This window comes from Mesoplodon densirostris, chromosome 19 (genome assembly GCF_025265405.1).
Source record: "Mesoplodon densirostris isolate mMesDen1 chromosome 19, mMesDen1 primary haplotype, whole genome shotgun sequence".
Classification (NCBI taxonomy): domain Eukaryota; kingdom Metazoa; phylum Chordata; class Mammalia; order Artiodactyla; family Ziphiidae; genus Mesoplodon; species Mesoplodon densirostris.
In genome coordinates, this window is record NC_082679.1 from 64,721,245 (window position 1) to 64,738,641 (window position 17,397).

A 17,397-nucleotide genomic window follows, 5' to 3' on the forward strand; every position below is an offset into this window, starting at 1 on the left:
GGCACGGGGTTTGGGAAGATGGAACAGAGACAGCCGGTGTGTGCACGTAAATGTGGGCAAAAGAGCTAATCTGCGAACGTCTCGCACGGGCCTGTAGTGGCGTCATGTGGCCAACGTCCTGTGACATTTATGATGCACTGAGAGTCGGATTCGCTGCTCCCTTCCCGCGTCCTCCCGGGGCCAGAATAGCTTGCTCGACTGGGGAGCGTCCGGTCAGCTAGTTCCTATCAGAGAAATGGGGATAAGCTGTAGGCGCTGACGGGGCTGGAGGCTCGGCCTTAGGTGGAGTCATCTTACTTCCTGATAAGAGCCCAGGGCTGCACATAGACAGACGTTCTTCTCTTCTTATAAAAGTATTTCTGTGCCTGGTTGCAGAGAACCACAGAGTTTCAGAATGGCCCTTTCTTAAGAATTCCGCATTGTCTGCACGAATTGGCATGCCGTCCCCTAGCAGATCTTTATTCTGCGGCAGAGGTGCCAGGGGATTTACCCGTGCGTTGATTGGCCGTTCTGGCTGTCACGGCACCGGCTCCATTTGGATCAGGGAAACGCTGGCGGTGGGGAGCAGTGAGCCGCAGGCTTAGCTCTTAGCTCTTGCCCTTCTCTTCCCCGGCACAAGGCCTTCGTTTACCCCGATCTTCGGGAAGTACTGAAAGTGTGTGGGGTTCATCGTTCAAAGATTAAGCTGGTGAATTGAGTCAGAGAAACAAATTAGCCAAAATGGACCAAAAATGATGTTTCTTCATTAATGAAGGGATTTAGTTAGATTCTTAATAAAGAGTTTAAATTCCTGCTGTTTATGCATTTGATAATTCTTACAGAACTTGACTAATCCTGCATGTAAAATGTTTGGTACTTGCCTTTAATAGGGTAGTACTTCTGTTATAATTGAATTATTGTCAGAAATCAGCCTTGTGTATGTCGCAAAGCCCCGAGTCAGTGAAATGATTTATACTCACATATGTGTGATGTGCTGGGGTGGGGGGCAGGGCAGGGAGATAAAGTCTGGGAGGAGCAGGTGATTCGGCAGGGTTGTCAGGCACAGCAGGGGGACCCCGGGGCACCTCCTCTAGGGTGTTGCTGGGCTGTGGGCTACAAAACAAGATCAGTACAAATTGCTGCGCTTACGAAACTGCAGCTGTACGTGTGCTGAGGAGGAAATTTAGCCAGAAACATTTCTTGAGAATTTGTTCACATAATTAACTTTACATGGACTTTTCTTAACACAAATTCTTTTTTATTTTAAAGATTTGTTTTGATGTGGACCATTTTTAAAGTCTTTATTGAATTTGTTACAATATTGGTTTTGTTTTATGTTTTGGTTTTTTGGCTGCGAGGCATGTGGGATCTTAGCTCCCTGACCAGAGATCATACCTGCACCCCCTGCATTGGAAGGCAAAGTCTTAATGACTGGACCGTCAGGGAAGTCCCTGCATAAATTCTTTGTGTATTTGGTAACATTAAAAGGCATAATGTTGGCTGCCGTCGTAAGTTGGCTGCTGACAAGAGCAGGATTAAGAAAGGATTAGTGTAACACCGTCAGCGGGTCTTTGTCCCAGCTCAGAGAAGAGTGGCTGGGGGCTGGCATCACAGCATCCCTCGCCGCGTCTCGGGTCGGCATGTGGGGCCCAGCAGAGGGACACCCGGTCTCTGCCCAGCGCTCCCGCTCTTCCTGCCAAGTGTCCTTGGACACTCACTGTCGTCACAGCAGGCGGGATTCCCCGGAAGAGGCTGGGCTCTGTCTGAGGTGTGGCCACGTGGTTCTGTGGGATGGGCCCAGCCTCGGGGGTCGGAATTGGCTGCAGTGCCAGAGGCGTTTGTGTTTTCCCTTTTCCTACAGAATTATCCTGTATGTAACCTAACACTTTCGAATTCCCAGTTTAAAAACCCCAAATTGTCAATCTGTCCATAGCTTAAAGATGTCACCTCAGTCCCGAAGAAGCAGAGGTGCTTGGGCTACAGGCACATAGTTTACTGTGTCTAAAGCCAGGAGGGCAAGGCTGTCAGGTTCTGTGGTTGGTTGGAGTATGACTGCAGGTGTCACCGTTGAGGCTCACAGCCGGGGTGTAAACACCTTAATTCAGAAGGGCTCAGAAACAGGCGACAGGTTCTAAGGACGGAGTGTGTGCTGGGAGGCGGCCCACAGGGCCTGTTCTGGAAAGCCGCCTTGAGCCCTTTCCCGGGGCCACTTGGTCCCCCCCACCCCCAGCCCGCACCTCACATGTGGAGAAATTCGTAACCAGCTTGGGCAGCCTTTATAAAAGCCCGATGGAAACTCAGCCTGATCCCTGCTCGTGGGCACGAGGTGTCCTCTGAGGCTGGCCCGGAGGTGCTGGAGCCGGCCTCGAGGACCTGACCTCATGTGATCCCCTGGGCCGTGTGTGGACACCCCGTTCACCCCAGAGCCTGCGTCGTCACCATCCCTTGGGTGGAGACTGAAACGCCTCCCTGGTGGTCCCCTCTCGTGGCTGCAGAGACCGAGCCTGTTGTGAGTGATCGCTGAGGGGGACCAGCGCCAGGGGCGTCTGGGAGCCGAGGCAGCAAGTGTCCGAGTGGCTCATCCTGGGGGCCCTTCCCTCCATCACAGCTGCCCGCACAGGACATAGAGGCTTCTGGGGCCCCCTGGACGGAACATCGGCGTCTTTGGAGAGAGCCCGGGTGCTGGGCTGGGCTTGGTTCCAGGGTGGCATTTGGAGTGCTGGTGACCTCCCAGCCTGTGTGACATGTGTGCATGGCATGCAGGCTGCTGTCGGAGGACTCGCAGTTTGCCCTTTGCTTTGGAGGAGTGGTGACGCCTTGTGTCGTGTTTTCTCAGAGTCCCTGAGTTGCAGTAAGGCATGTGAAGTCCTGGCATGTAGGAGGCGCGGAGTAGATACTGTCTTGTCTTTGCCCCACGCGATTAGCTCCATACTTGGGAGAGAGGGACGCCCACACCTAGGCCCGGGCCCAGCCGAGTGGCTCGGAACCAAGGCTCCCTGGTGTCAGTGGACATGCTGGTGTGTGCATCAACTACCTCGGGACGTGTGCCTGTGCGTGTGTGTGCGTGCGTGCATGTACGCACGTGTGTATCCCGTATATACACATGTATGTATGCGTGCATGTCAGCGGGTGGGGAGCAGGGGAGGCGTGACACAGGTAGCTGCTTTTTCTCTTTGTCAAGCTGGCGACCCTGAGACTGGTCATCCTTTTCATCTTGGGGCTTCTCCTGTTCGTTTCATTTTCCTAGACCTAAAATAGACCCTCAAAAGAAATATTTGTATTCTGAACTGTTTGGTAAGAAAGTTCAAGCTACTGCTGAAGGTTTTTCTTTGAATAGGTTTTTTAGAAATGTCAGTTAATTTAATTAAAGATTTAAATGATTGGAATAGAAAGCAAGTTTATTTTTCTTATAACGCAACTGGTAGTTTTTAAATAAAGCCACTAGAATCTATTGTTTCAGATGCCAGAACTGGACCAAGCTATTTTAGTAGAATAAATATATCCTTTCTGAATTGTCAAAAGGCGAATTTCTCAAATATTAATGTGGGCTGGTGCTCCGTCTTGTTTTACATTTAAAAGACATGATTCATTGTCACTGGTGGGAAGTTGGGCCCAGGCTGGCCTCGGGCCCTCAGGTCGGGTCAGAGGTGACTTGGGGCTGAGTCAGCAGGTGTGGCCCGCGCACCTGGGTGAGGACCGTGCGCCCGAGCGTCTGGGCCAGGGAGCGTGGAGGTGCTGTCGTCTCCCGGGAGTGCCTGGACAGTGACCGTGCAGCCCTGGTCCTCCCTGCCCCCGGAGGGGTCCCCTGTTCCCACGGCGATGGCTGTGCTGGTCAGACTTGCTGCAGGCTGTGTTTCTTGTCTGCCTAGCTCGGGCTTCTTGCTGGTCAGATGACCACACACCTGAGACTCACAGCATTAAGGAAGTTAGGTTGTAGACAGGTTATAAAATGCCTTGCAAAATTTTGAGGTGTTTGAAAGAAACTTTCTGGACAATTCCCTATGTTACCAGAGATGTTTAAGCCATTATTTTCTGGAGTGATAGGGAGGGAAAATAGTTAATTTTTAGACTAATTTATTTTTTGGGGGGAAGCAGTATTCCCTGAAGTAATAACTTCTGTAGGAATTTAAAATGCCATCTTTCCTCCTCCAGAATGTCCTGGTAATACTCCTGGAGGCCCGTCTGCCGGCTCTGGGGCTGGGTGTTCGTCCGTGGCCACGTGTCAGCAGGGAGCTGGGCGAGGAAACAGCCCTCGCGGGCCCGCAGAGCCCATCCCAGTGGCCACGCGCGCCCTCCTGTTCACGGTGGCCAGTCGGTCGCTTCCTCACTGAGCCTGTCCGGCCCTTTCCATGTTCTCGTCTGCAGCACGGCTCGCAGAGATCATCCATGAAGACTGGGGAGTTTCCGATCAGTCTGAGGATGATCATTCTTTACATAAAAATGAGGCCTGGCTTTCCTTTGTGAACTTCTTCACTCATTTAACGTGGTGTTTTGCCTTCCTAAGAATTAAGTTTAATAGATGAGGTCGCTTTTTCGTTCCTTCCTCCTGGATCAGTTTGACAGTGTCTGCCTTTACCCATGTGTGCCCCCCGCTGTGTGCGTGGGATGGCGTGGCGTAGCCCCGCCTTTCTCGGTTGTCGCTGGAGCTGGGAGGCTGAGGCTGTCCGGGGTGGCGTCTGCAGGGAGGGTGGCCCTTGCTCTGGCGCATCGCTGTTGGAGCAGTAGGGCCAGGTCTGGGGCTTGGACAGGTGGGGCCCTCCTTGCCCCGGCCAGAGAGCCGAGGCCCCCTTGTTGGGGGCTGGCAGGACTCTGTCCCTACCCCCCAACCCCCAGCCCCGCAGCCTCTGGTTCTGTCGTGCATGTGCGAGGGCTCTGGCGAAGAGGATGCTTCCGGGGCTGGGGAGCCGAGGAGGGGGCGCGTGTGCGGGCAGCCCCGGGGCAGCCGGCTCTCAGTTGGAGTCCGTGGTGGAGAAGCCGAGCCGGCCTCCCTCCTGGACGGAACGGGCATCCCACCGCCTCCACGCACGCTCAGCGTCACTTTGACGGACTTTGACTCGCGGCTTAGAAAATGATGCTGAGCTCCTAACCAGTGTTTTACTTTGCTTTAACGATATTATCTAAACGCAGGCTGGCCTTGTAGAATTCATGATACTTGTTTCTGAGAAAAGCGCAAGGCTCTCTGGCCCTGTGGTGGTTGGGGTGGAGCACGCAGCCCACTGTCCTTGCGCCCCTCCCGCAGCGGCCTGCCCCTCCCCTCCCCCCCTCCTCCCTGTCCCTCCCTTTACTTGCTTGTCGCTTGATGGCCGCAGGTGGAGGGGGGGTGGTCCTTCCACTCTGTTTGGTGTAATTAAGCCTGTGGTTCTACATTCGCTGAGGCTTTAGATCCTGAGCACTAGACCCAGAGCCAGGCATAGAGTTGCCCAGTATCTGTAGGTAAACTAATGAACTCTCCAGGAGTTGGAGCCTTCTTGGCGTTCCAGGGATGACTGAGAGACAGCGCCTCTAGAAGTCGCTTCCCACCCACGTTTAGATCACGTGTCCACTAGCTTTCCTGTAGGCAGGTGAACGTAACAGGTGGCTGCCGGCGAGAAAACTGCATGCATCCAAGCCTGTGCTCGTAGCTCTCCCTCTTCACTTCTAAACCATCCGTGTGCCTGAGAAATGATTCTTCTGTCTTATCTCTTATTCCGAGTTCCAAAAGTCAGATTTGTGATTTGTTCTCTGTCCTTAGCTAAAGTCAGGAGCTCAGCCTTCCCGGCCCCTTCCAGCGGCCGCCCCGGCCCAGCAGTGACACGGTCGTTCTGACGGGGTCATCCTGACGGGGTTGCAGAGCCTCGCCTGGTGTTGGAGGACGTCGTGTGATTCAGGAGCCCGGCCGGGAGCGGCTGCCTGTGGCGTGGCAGGGCAGGGGATGCGAGTCACAGACCCGCTGGCCTCTGGGCCTCGTGCTCTGTTCCAGGCCTGCGGCAAAGCCAGGAGGCACTGGCTGCCCTCTGTGGGGCCTTATTTGCGCAGAGGCCAGAACATAAATATCAGGACATTTCAAAATAAATCGCGTGAGAAATCTTGAAACAGTGATGACCCTGGCTGGGACACGACTTAAAGGCCCACCGGCCTCGGCCGGAAGCTGGGTCCCTCTTAGAGGTTCTAACTCTCCCCCTTATCGCCGCCCCAGCGCTGGTGCTTTCAGGGGCCGCCTCTCACACCTTAACTTGCCTCCACGTTAGGATCAGAAGGGAGCGTTTGGAAAGCGGCCAGGCGACCAAGCAGAGTCGAGAGTTCTCTTGATTGGTGATCATAAGTGGAGTTTCCTTTTGCCAAAGGATAAGGCTTTTTAAAGTTGATGTTTGTTTGTTTGACAACCGTCAAGCCCTTTCACACACGTGGTCAATCCTGCACCTCCTGGGAGGCTGTGACAGAGAGGAAGGCTGGGTGGGGGGCGCTGGCCCACTTGGTCAGGGTGTAGCCGGGAGGCCCAGTGCCCACTGTGCGCCTCCCAAATCGTCCCTCATCCCAGACGGAGCTGGCGGGGTGCCGGTGGGCTCTCAGACGGGGTCTTCCGCCTCTCCTCCTGGGCGGGAGGAGCGCCAGCTGCCCTCTTTCTCTCTGTGGGCCCCCTGCCTGTCCTGGGAACGCCCCGGGCCGCCTCGCTGGGGATAGAGAGAGCGGGGGGAGTCTCCGGAGCTCACCGAGACCCCTCTCTCTTGCAGAGGACTACCCCAACGGCACGTGGCTGGGGGACGAGAACAACCCCGAGATGCGGGTGCGCTGTGCCATCATCCCCTCCGACATGCTGCACATCAGCACCAACTGCCGCACCGCCGAGAAGATGGCGCTCACGCTGCTGGACTACCTCTTCCACCGCGAGGTGCAGGCCGTCTCCAACCTCTCGGGCCAGGGCAAGCACGGCAAGAAGCAGCTTGACCCCCTGACCATCTACGGCATCCGCTGTGAGTGCGGCCTCCCGTGTCTGCCGCCACCCCCGCCCCGGTTGTGGGAAGGCTCCGCTGGGGGTGGGCACGGCGGGGTGGGACCCATTCTGTCAGGGGGAGGGAGCTCTGGGTCAGATCTGGTCACGGAGCCAAGAGAGGACTTTGTGGATTGAACGTTTCCTGTAGGAAGGGCTGCCCAGGGCCTGGCCTTCGGCAAAGACACTGGGGCGTGGGGGCCTTTCAGACCCTGGCCTCCCCTGACCTGGGGCCGCCCTCGAGGCGGGAGGAGCGGTGGAGCCGAGCCTTCCCTACCCTCCGCTGACAGCGGCCTCGCCCGGGCTTCCCAGGGGCACAGGCAGGCCACCCGCCTCGTCCCTGTCCCAGAGGTCTGGGGTTCTGGGCTGCCCTCGCTGGTGGTGGCCGGGGACGTTGTCATACTGATCTGGATCCCCCGCGTGGCTGTGAGGGTGGCGCAGGCTGGAGTCTGTCGTGACGGCATCGTCTGGGTGACATCTGGAAGGGGTGCGGCGTGCCCACTTCCTTCTCGGCAGCACCCGCTGGCCTGATCGCACTTGAGAGCCCGCCCGACCCAGAAGGTGTTCGACACGGCTTACGATAAAGACGCGAAAGAAGCAAGTAGGCTTCCAGCAGAAGGGTTAGGTGGTCACGTCTGACAGACCTGGTGCTGGAGAGCCGCTGCGGCTGGCGTGAAATTTAAATCTAAGTTAGCGAAACAGAATGGAAAACAAATTACCCAGAGTTCACTGTCTCAAATTAGAGAAGGGGCGCCGTCCTGCCCGGGGGACCTCGCTGCTCACACAGAGCTCTGGCGGTGATCCCCGGGCCTTTGGGTGGGGACGGTGAGAAGTAGGGAGAGGATCTCTCCAGGAGCCTTCACGCACAGGGCGGCGTCGTCTTTCCTGTGTCTGCACACTGACCTTGGTGGAAGTTGGGGTGTGGCTTGGCTGTGGGTTTTCCTGACAGGTACTCAGCAGGGCGTCCGGTCCCTGCCTCACCCCAGGGGGCTCATCCTCCTGGTCCCCAGCTCATGGCCCTGGCCATTCCGAGTCCCCGTGTGTGTCTCGGAGCCTGGGAATCACGTGGGGTGGCTCCTGAGAACCCACCCGTGGGACACGCTGAGGTCAGCCCTCGGTGGGGGAGAAAACCGGGCACGGTGGGCAGAGCCCGGGCCAGCCAACAGATGAGTGAGGGCTTTGCCGTCCGTGTTCTAGGCTTTGTGAGGCCTGGGTCGTGCCTGCCTGGCTCTGAAAGCAGCCGTTCTCACGATGCGGGGGATCGGCGTGACCATGTTCCCAAAGAATGTTGTTTCATGGCAGGCAGCGCCCCCGCTCTAGAGCATGGTGCCAGCTGGGACCCTCACAGCGCGCCGGCTGATGCCAGGGGTTCTGGAAACGTGAGCCGGAATGTCAGGCTTGGCCTGAGGGTCACCTGGGGGCCACCATGGCTGCTGCGTGTTGCATGGGTCACCGGTTCCCTAGGCAGTGGGTGGTAGGTTTACTGCCCCGAGCTTCTGAGTTACAGGCGGGGTGGTCGTGCTTACAGTGGAGCCAGCGGTGGGCCGGAGAGTGTTTTGGTGCGAGGCCGGCCTGCATGTGTTCTCTCGGAGGCTCCTGTGCCTGGGAGAAGGGTGGGGGGTGTCTGGGGGCTGGCTGGGAGCCGTGCGGACAGCTGCTGTGTGTAAGCAGCCCAAATTGCCCTGTACATTTAGCTTACAGATTTTTCTTTTTCTTTTTTTTTCTAATTTTTTGGTCTCGCCGTGCAGCATGTGGGGTCTTAGGTCCCCAGCCAGTGATCGAACCCGTGCTTTCTGCATTGGAAGTGCGGAGTCTTAACCACTGGACCACCAGGGAAGTCCCTACGGTTTCTTTTTCAGGCAGGGGAAGCCTGTAGGTATCCTTAAAATAGAGGAATTCCTGACCCAGAGAATGTACATTTGCCACCACCAGCCACACCCACCTCGCTGTGGATAAGACTGGACTTAACATATCTCTTTTCTGATTGTCAGAAGTATTTTCCTCCCTTTCTTTTTTAAGGGAAAAAAAAATCAGCATTTTGAAACACACAGACACTTCTTCTAGAGAGGGAACAAGGTCACTGAGGAAAAGAGAAGTCGTCCGGGATGCCACCTCCTTCAGGGTTCCCAAGGGTTGACGGGCCTCCCAGAAATTTGGATAAGCAGCCGTGTAGTTTGTGTGCTCTGTGCAAAAGTAGATCATTATTGTAACTTTAAAAAAAATTGGCCACGCTTTCATGAGGCATGTGACCTAAGAATGTAGCAGTTGCCTTTTTCCCCCTCGAATTGAGAATGTTACAGCCTTAGTTCTTAGGGTTTTTACTGGTGGGTCACATACGCGTCTGCTTAGGCTGTGGGACACGCCTGGATGATCTGATGAGACCAGCGATGAGGTGGACGCACTTCCCAGCGTCGACAGGTCCTTGAAAACATCTGTGAGGGGGGCGCCAACGTGGTGAGATCCCACAAGCCCCCCAGCATCTTGGGCACAGACGGAGGAGTCACGTGTCCACGGAGGACTGTCGTCGGGTCAGTCCCCCCGGGGCAGAGATGGTGTTGCTGCCGGGGCTTTGCTCGCGTGCCGTGGGCTGCCGTACCGAGCTCTGCCGACAACACGGTGCCCTGTCTGGGTCTGGGACCACGAGGCTGAGACCACGGCGCCTGCAGGGCCACGCTGCCTCGCAGGGCTGCGGATGAGTCTGTCTTGCCTCTGGCAGAGGCCCACAGCTTGTGGCCTTTGTGGGCTATGGCAGCGTAACTCCAGTCTCCGTGTCCGTCATCCCGCAGCCGTCTGCTCCTGTGTGTGTCTGTGTGTCCCCTCTCCTTCTGAGGGCAGCAGCCATCCTGCACTTAGAGTGCACTGTACTCCAGTGTGACTGCATCTGCAGTTAATTAGTCACGTCTGCAGAGACCCTGTGTCCAAGGGAGGTCACGTTCCCAGGTCCTGGGATGGACATGAATTTTGGGGAACACTTGAGCACAGTACGCAGGGCCTGGGTTCTTTGGAACCTGGGTGGTCAGGCTCCTCTGGGCCCAGCATGTGTCTCTGGGAGCTGGGAGGAAGTCGTGGTCAACGTGGGCTGGTGGCAGGATGGAGCCTGTGAGAACGGACGCAAGCGGGCGCCCTGGCTCACGGTCACCTTGGAGCGGCCGACCGCGGCCACCAGGCTCTCCTCGTCACCGAGGAGCGGCATCACTCCTGGTGCTGTGCCCAGCACCTGGGGCTCCCCTGTGTGGGGAGAGGGGGCCAGCCTGGCTCTGTGGCCGGGATGCTGGACTCCGCGGTGCCCACACGGGAGCTGAAACCGTCATGTGAAGCAGTCAGTTGCCAGCACTCAGGTTTCTGCTTCCCTCTCCCTGCAACTTGAGGCTATGTTAGCAGTGCCCTGTGACCGATAAGCCCCATGCCACCCCACGCCCCTCCCCGAGGACACAGGATTACAAGCCCCACGGCTTTTTTCTTGTCTGTCCTTCCTGCGGTGCATCTCAGCCCCTCGTGGGGCTCACATGAGAGCTGGGAACCACAGGTGTCAGCGATGGGGGTCCTGGAAAGGGGGAGGCGGTCAGCAGGGACGGGACCCCACTCAGATCTTCGGGGGGCGCCCGGGCAGCACTTGGGAGCGGCGCAGGGCCTGCTCGCTGCTTAGTCTCTCTGGGCTGCTGGGTGGCTACGTGGCTTGTCTGCGGATGAGACTGTGTCCAGGTCCCCAGGGGGTGTCGCCACCTCCTCCCCGGGCTCCCGGGCGCCCGCTGCCGTCCAGGCAGAGGGAGTCGCTGCTGGGCTTTCTGTGGCCGCTTCTTCTCCACTTGGGTGGGCGCCGGAGGCCCGAATTTTAAGGCTGGTTCTCACTCCTCACTGATAGCTCCGTTTGGAGCTGAAGGGAGGAGATTGACGTTCTTATTTCATGAGGTTTTCTTAGGAGCATCAAATGACTTGAGATAAAATGCTTCAACAAGTGTGAAATGCCAGTTAATTCAAAGTAATCTTTTTATCCCTCATCGTAAGAGGTTCCTCCTCCTTTCACTCAGCGGAGGTTGCTCAGGGCTGGCAGAAGAGTTGAAGAACGCTTTTCTTTTCGCACAGTCAGAGGAAGCCCACCCCCGAGGCTCCCGGGGTGGAGCCAAGCCCCCCGTGCCCCCCTGCACCATGGCTCTCGGTGGGGGAGGCATCGGTGCTGCTGGTTCCGTCCTTGGGGTTTCCTGGCAGCCTTCACGGGGGCATTTGCCATCGAGCTGGAGTCTTGAGTCACTGTTGGAAGGAGCTATGTAATCAGATGTCGTAGAAGAATTTTAAAATGGCTAATGCAGAACTCCACGAATGTACGTGTTTTCTTCGAAGGATGTAAGCCAGGTTTTGAACTGGCAGATTGGTTTCTACAAAGTTGAATTTAAGTATTAATGTTTTCGCTCCTTTCTTAACGCTTGTGTCGTGCCCACGTGTGTGTCGTGTATCTGCTCTTCTGTTACTAACAAGCTTTGGAATTTTGCATGATCTCACTAATCCCTAGAGGCATTCGGAAGGTGTTTTCCTTGCATGGGAAGGCATGAGGGGCTCTGAGAGTGGCCTGCAGGGTGTCCTTCTGTATTGGAGCAGGTACCTAATGAGGTGGTTGGACACGTGTGGTCGCCACTTCTTTGCCTGTATTCGGGCTCCTCTGTAGCTGTAGTGGGTAGTTGGCTCCTCCTGTGAGTGTAGAGCTGTAGTTAGTGGTCGGGTCCCCTTGTGACTATACGGTTCTTGTTCTCATAGTTGGGCTCAGTCAGTATTTGAGTTCTGTGGTAACTACAGTTGGTAGTTGCGTTCTCTTGTCACTCATGTGGGTAACTGGCCGGAACTTTGTGAGCCCCACTCTGCATCTAGAGCCATACCCGGCATGGAGCCGTCTCTCAGTAAATATTGCGATGACTCCAGTTAGGTGAGAGATGACCTGAAAACCAGCAAAGAGGTGCCACCTCCTTTATGTGCTTCCTTTTCTGCAGGAGGACAAAGTGGGGCCGAGACTACCTTGCAGTTGATCTTCTCTCTGATCCTGTAAACCTGCCCCTCCTTAACCCAATTTCTTTTTATCAAGATGACAGACATTTTGGTTGTCTTTCTGTTTGGAGTCAAAAATGCCTTAGGCTATGTTCACAAAAAAGTTAAGTGTCTTTCCAAGACAAAAGAAACTTAATACAGTAGTTAATAAAACAAAGACTTCCTTTGTTTTGATTATTCCTAGGGTCTGTGCTCTCCACAGAGCAGAGTATAGGGTTTGGGCATCAAATGAGCTTTCAGCAGACGCTCCAAACTGGGTGCTCTTGGTAGCCAAAACAGCAAGTTTTCCAGCTGAATCTTTTTTTTTTTTTTTTTTTTTCTTTTCGGTACGCGGGACTCTCACTGTTGTGAGCACAGGCTCCGGACGCGCAGGCCCAGTGGCCATGGCTCACGGGCCCAGCTGCTCCGCAGCATGTGGGATCCTCCCGGACCGGGGCACAAACCCGTGTCCCCTGCATCGGCAGGCGGACTCTCAACCACTGCACCACCAGCTAAGCCCCGAGCTGAATCTTTTTATTATTAAATTTTTGAATTTCATCCATTTATTTTCCCGTTAATCAGCGAAGCTTCATGACCAGCTAGAAAGGAGGTCACCCTGTTGAAAAGCATTTTTTGTGGTTCCCGTGTTCCTGACCGTTACTCCCTGTTGATTCAGCACAAGGAAGAAGTGAAGTTGTCCAGTGAGAGCTGGGCGGGCTGGCAGGGAGGGGTCTCCATCTGCCCCCTGGTTTCCTCCTTGCTGGTAAGTGGTCTCAGGTGCCCACCTCCCGCCCTGAGAGCTTGCCATGACGCAGGGGCGGACAGCGAGGGTGCCAGAGGGCTGCCCCGCCCTCTGCGGCCAGCGGTCCAGTGGAGGTGATGCCCACTCGGCTGGGCCGGGCTGGGCGTGCGGTGGGGGCCCCAGGGAGTGGATTATGTCCGCCCTTAGGGAGTTTAATTCTGATGGAGGGAGGCAGATGGAGAGGCAAGGGAAGTTCCGTAGGCCTCAGACTCAGGTAGCAGTGGAAGCAAGTCTTCAGATGAGTTGTAACCAGCATTTAGGCAACAAACGTGTAAGCATCTGTCATGCGCCTGGACATTCTGGGCTCTCCGCAGGCATGGATGAGGAATACGAAGATCCCCGTGTTTGTGGGGGAAGCAGAGTAAATGCCATCAGTATCTAAGTTCTCTAAAGTGTTAGGGCGCCGGGACAGGGGTGGCGGTGGGAGGACTCTGGGGTGAAGTGGGCTGGTTGAGGGGAGGATTACTGAGCTCACGCTGGAGCCCAGACTTGAGAGGAGGGAAGGAGGCAGCCAGGCAGGCACGAGCAAGGAGGAACAAGCTGGTGTTCCGTCTCGGCCTCAGGACCTGAGAGGCCGTGCGTGAAATCAGGGTGGACAGTTGGAGCGCGGGACATCCAGGACACTTGTGCAAACCCTCACCTCCAGCTTGTTGCCCACCTCCATCTGGTGGGGGTGGATCACGTCAGATAGGTTAAAGCTGAATAAATGAAAAGCGATCATCACACACGACAGGCAGGCCTGAGGCAGCTCTCGCCCGTCACGCTTCCTGTTGGCACTGCACCCTGACCGCCGTCCGCGCGGAAGGCCCGCGCCTCACAGAGCCTCCCCTTGGGTGTGTTCTTGCAGGTCACCTCTTCTATAAATTTGGAATCACGGAATCCGACTGGTATCGAATCAAACAGAGCATCGACTCCAAATGTCGGACGGCCTGGCGGCGAAAACAGCGAGGCCAGAGCCTGGCCGTCAAGAGCTTCTCCAGGAGAACCCCGTCCTCGTCCTCGTACGGCGCCTCAGGTACGACGCGGGGCGGCCCAGGCAGGTGGCCCCGGGGGCAGTCAGAGCGAGAACCGTGGCTCTGTGCCTGCACATGCCCTGTGAGCGGCTGGGAGCCTCGGTCGGACCGCGAGAGGCTCCCGGGCAGTTGTCTAGGTGGAGGGCATCCTGGGCTCCGCAGCAGCAGCAGCAGGGCCAGGACCACCTTGGACACAGCCCCGAGCGCTGCTCCCTCTGCCTGGCGGGCCAGCACGTCGCTGGCTCGCTGTCACTGTCACCATCTGCGTGGCGTCTGCAGGCGAAGGCTGGGGTGCAGCCTAAGTCATGCTCGTTACTGCCACGGTGAGGACGCAGCCTCGGTTATACTCATCCTCAAGATAATGGGAAGCTCTTAGGCTTTCTTTCCAGGCATTGAAAGGACAGCTGGGAGAGTTCACCAGGAGTGACAAGGAGACCAGCATCGCTTGTCACCGAAGATGTCTCAAAATGTTGTAACAGAAATGGTTTTTTAACTCCCGCGGACACTCCCTTGGCAGTGGCTCTCAGGACCTGAATCCTGACCGGGGTCGGGACTGGGATTCAGGGGCAGCAGTGGTCAGGGTGAGCGGAGCTCTCGTTGTGGAATCGCTGCAGTGACAAACCAGGTCACCTGGAGTCCTTGCAGGTTATGAATCTTTCTGAGCCAGACCTCAGGAAGCGGTTTTCCTCGTTGGTTTGGTGATTATCAGATACTTGGCCTTAACTTGCCACGTGAATCATGCAAGCTGGGGGTGGCCGACTCTCGTCGGCCAGACAGGTCATGCCCCAAGCAGAGCTTCTGTGCGGGGCCTGCATTGAAGAGTCTCTCGGTGAGGAGTCCGGCCTTTCTGTCACCACCGGGATTCTGTCGTGGGAACTTAGGTAGCAGTTGGGACCCAGCTGGGGGTGGCTCCTTGCCGAACCGGACTGGCTCTGTGGTCCTAAGAGGGTAGACGTGGGGACTGTGGCTCCAGGGATGCAGGTTTCAGTGTGGCCGGGGATCTGCCGTCTGACCCCGAGGCCACCTGGCCAGCACGGCTGTGCTCAGTGCCTGTCCCCATCAGACGAGGTGGGCTCTGGAACCCGTGTCCCCACCTCTGGAGGTGCCCGGGACACGTGACGAGCTGACTTGCAGGCCGGCCCCTTGGGATCGTGTTCAGTTCAGATCCTGCCTCCAGGCGTTGCTAGCCAACACCTGCGTGAGGCCCCGAGCCTGTCCGGCCCACGTTGGAGCAGGAGGGTGCTGGGTCCTGAAGCTGTGCTTGGGCTGCTGGGCTGTGGTTGGGGACCTTGTGGTTGGGGACTCAGGTGGCCTTTGCCCCTGAGGTCTGATCTCCATCACAGGCTGGTGATGTCACGCTTTGTCTTTATCCTCGCTCGCTTGTGGTTTTGTGTTTCTTCCAGTTATTAGTGTTTCTTTCAGTTGAATGACAGTAATTCAGTTTAATGGTAGTTGTGTGTCTTCAGTTCCTCTGTTTTTCTGTCCATAAACACATCAGGGTTCCTCCTAAGCGGCTGTGGGTTTTGTTTTCTTTTTCTTTTTGGCTGTGTTGGGTCTTCGGTGCTGCGTGCGGGCTTTCTCTAGTTGCAGCGAGCGGGGGCTACTCTTCGTTGCGGTGCACCGGCTTCTCATTGCGGTGGCTTCTCTTGCTGCGGAGCACAGGCTCTAGGCGCGCGGCTTCAGTAGTTGTGGCGCACGGGCTCAGTAGTTGTGGTGCACGGGCTTAGTTGGCAGGCGGATTCTTAATCACTGCACCACCAGGGATCCCTGGGCTGTGAGTCTGAGCAACTCTCAGTACTGCTGTTGGTCCCGTGGCCTCTTGCGGGTGGTGAATGGCCACCATGAGGGGCTCTTCAGTGCCATGGCCAGGCAGGCGTTGAGCCTCAGGACGTGTGGCTTGGAATGGACTCTGGCCAGCCTCGGTGGCTTGGGAAGGTCCGCAGGCTCCAGCAGCACCGTCCATGGCCAGAGTGACGGGCGCTTTCTCAGGAGCAGGAGGCCCTCTGTGTCGTCCTGATGGGCCAGCTGCCTTCTGGGCCTCGGAGGACGGACACTGTGGTGCCACCTAGCACCTTGCTGTCTCCACCCACCTGGGTCTCTGTGCCTGGGTTGTGCAGCAGGGGGCACCACGTCGGGGCGGGGGTCAAGGTGCGCCTTTTTAAGGAGCACTTGAGGGAGGCCGGCACCATCGCACCCACTTTGCCTCAGGTGCTGTGTGTCTGGGAAGCACGAGGGGCGAGTTCCGGGCTCTGGGACAGGTCTGGACTGCTCTCAGGCGGTCCGCTGGAGGCCAGAGGGTGGCCCCTCCTCGGGCGCTGGAGCCCTGGGAGTTTTGAGAGAAACACGGACCACGTTCTTCTTTTATCAAACTCCTTTGGAAGTACGTTCTGTAACTTTCTGTCGACTGGATATTTTTCTACTTTAACGTACTGCCTACTTGGCCCAAACTCGATACAGCACAGGGTGGTTGTTTAAAGGGCCTCTAGGATTTCGTCCTTGTTCTTCCTGCGGACTCGTGGCCTGACCCAGCGAATCTGGTCCTTAAGGCTATTCTGGTGACAGACATAATCCAGGAACATGTAATTTAGCCAGGATTCCGTTAATTTGGAATTGGTAGTAATTCCTGCTGGAGTTGTCGTGTTCTCTTTTGAAGTATCAGCAGACAAATGCTACAAGTGAGATTCTGAGCCGAGGCTGGTCTATTTAAAGCTGAATTAGTACTGCCAATTTGAACACAGACCACAACATCACTGGTTTTCAAGGGATTTTAAAAATATCAGTTTATTAAAATGTTTGTATCTCACCCTGCTGTCTGGCCACACCATGTGAACTTTCATATGTGCTTGAGTTTAAGGTGGCTGCATTTTACTGTGTAAACCTCCGCCCGCAGCGCTTTTTCCCACAGCTCTCATTGGGGAGCATCCGTGTAGGCCCAGAACGTTAGGGTCGCAGAGAACCAGCTCCCGACTGTGTGTCTCTCTGGACATGGAGGAGCGCGGCCAGTGGGGGTGAGGCCTTTGAGGGGCTGCCCTTTCCGTGTCACTGCCGGGGGCTGTGGTCCTCCCTCAGCGTGAGTCCTTGCCTGGGGTCACTTGCCGTATCTCTTGGATTATTCTTGACCACAAACAAGTAACAGATGCAGTTTTTTGCACAGCACTTTGATATCAGTATTGATTGTAAAACATAGATTTAAATTGGTCTTCACGTAGCGTAATTAGAGGGAGCTATTGATGACATGGTAAATTCAATAACTTGAATTTCGTAAGCATTAACATCTTAATACTGTTATACTGTAACTTTTTAAAAGGCAGCCAGTGGAATCTATACCATGTCAATTTGATACCCACCATTAAGCTATTAAAAAATGCATGAAAATTCTTTTCTTCAAGAATCAGACATTTTATATCTTTTTCCTCTTTCCATTCATATCAGCATTCTACTTCTCACAGAATTTCATTCTAATGTAATATGTTTTTATCTTTAGAAGGCTTTTGGAGTAATCCATTCTTTAGAACAAAAATATGTATGTACATTGAAAATTAAAAATTTTTTTTTCTGAGTCCTAATGTTCTAAGTGTATGAGAAAATTCTTCTGATTGAGATAGTATTACAGTTAAAAGTAA

At 55.5% G+C, this 17,397-nt stretch overlaps 1 protein-coding gene across 4 annotated transcripts in view; it reads left to right on the forward strand.

The window, feature by feature from the left end:
* The window catches only part of BANP (BTG3 associated nuclear protein), a 109,590-nt gene that overhangs the window by 55,244 nt on the left and 36,949 nt on the right, over positions 1-17,397 (forward strand). For all 4 annotated transcript variants that reach the window (XM_060083436.1, XM_060083434.1, XM_060083437.1 and 1 more), the window contains 2 exons: positions 6,690-6,929; positions 13,609-13,776. In XM_060083436.1, the coding sequence (XP_059939419.1) occupies positions 6,690-6,929; positions 13,609-13,776 (408 nt within the window). The remainder of the gene's footprint in view (positions 1-6,689; positions 6,930-13,608; positions 13,777-17,397) is intronic.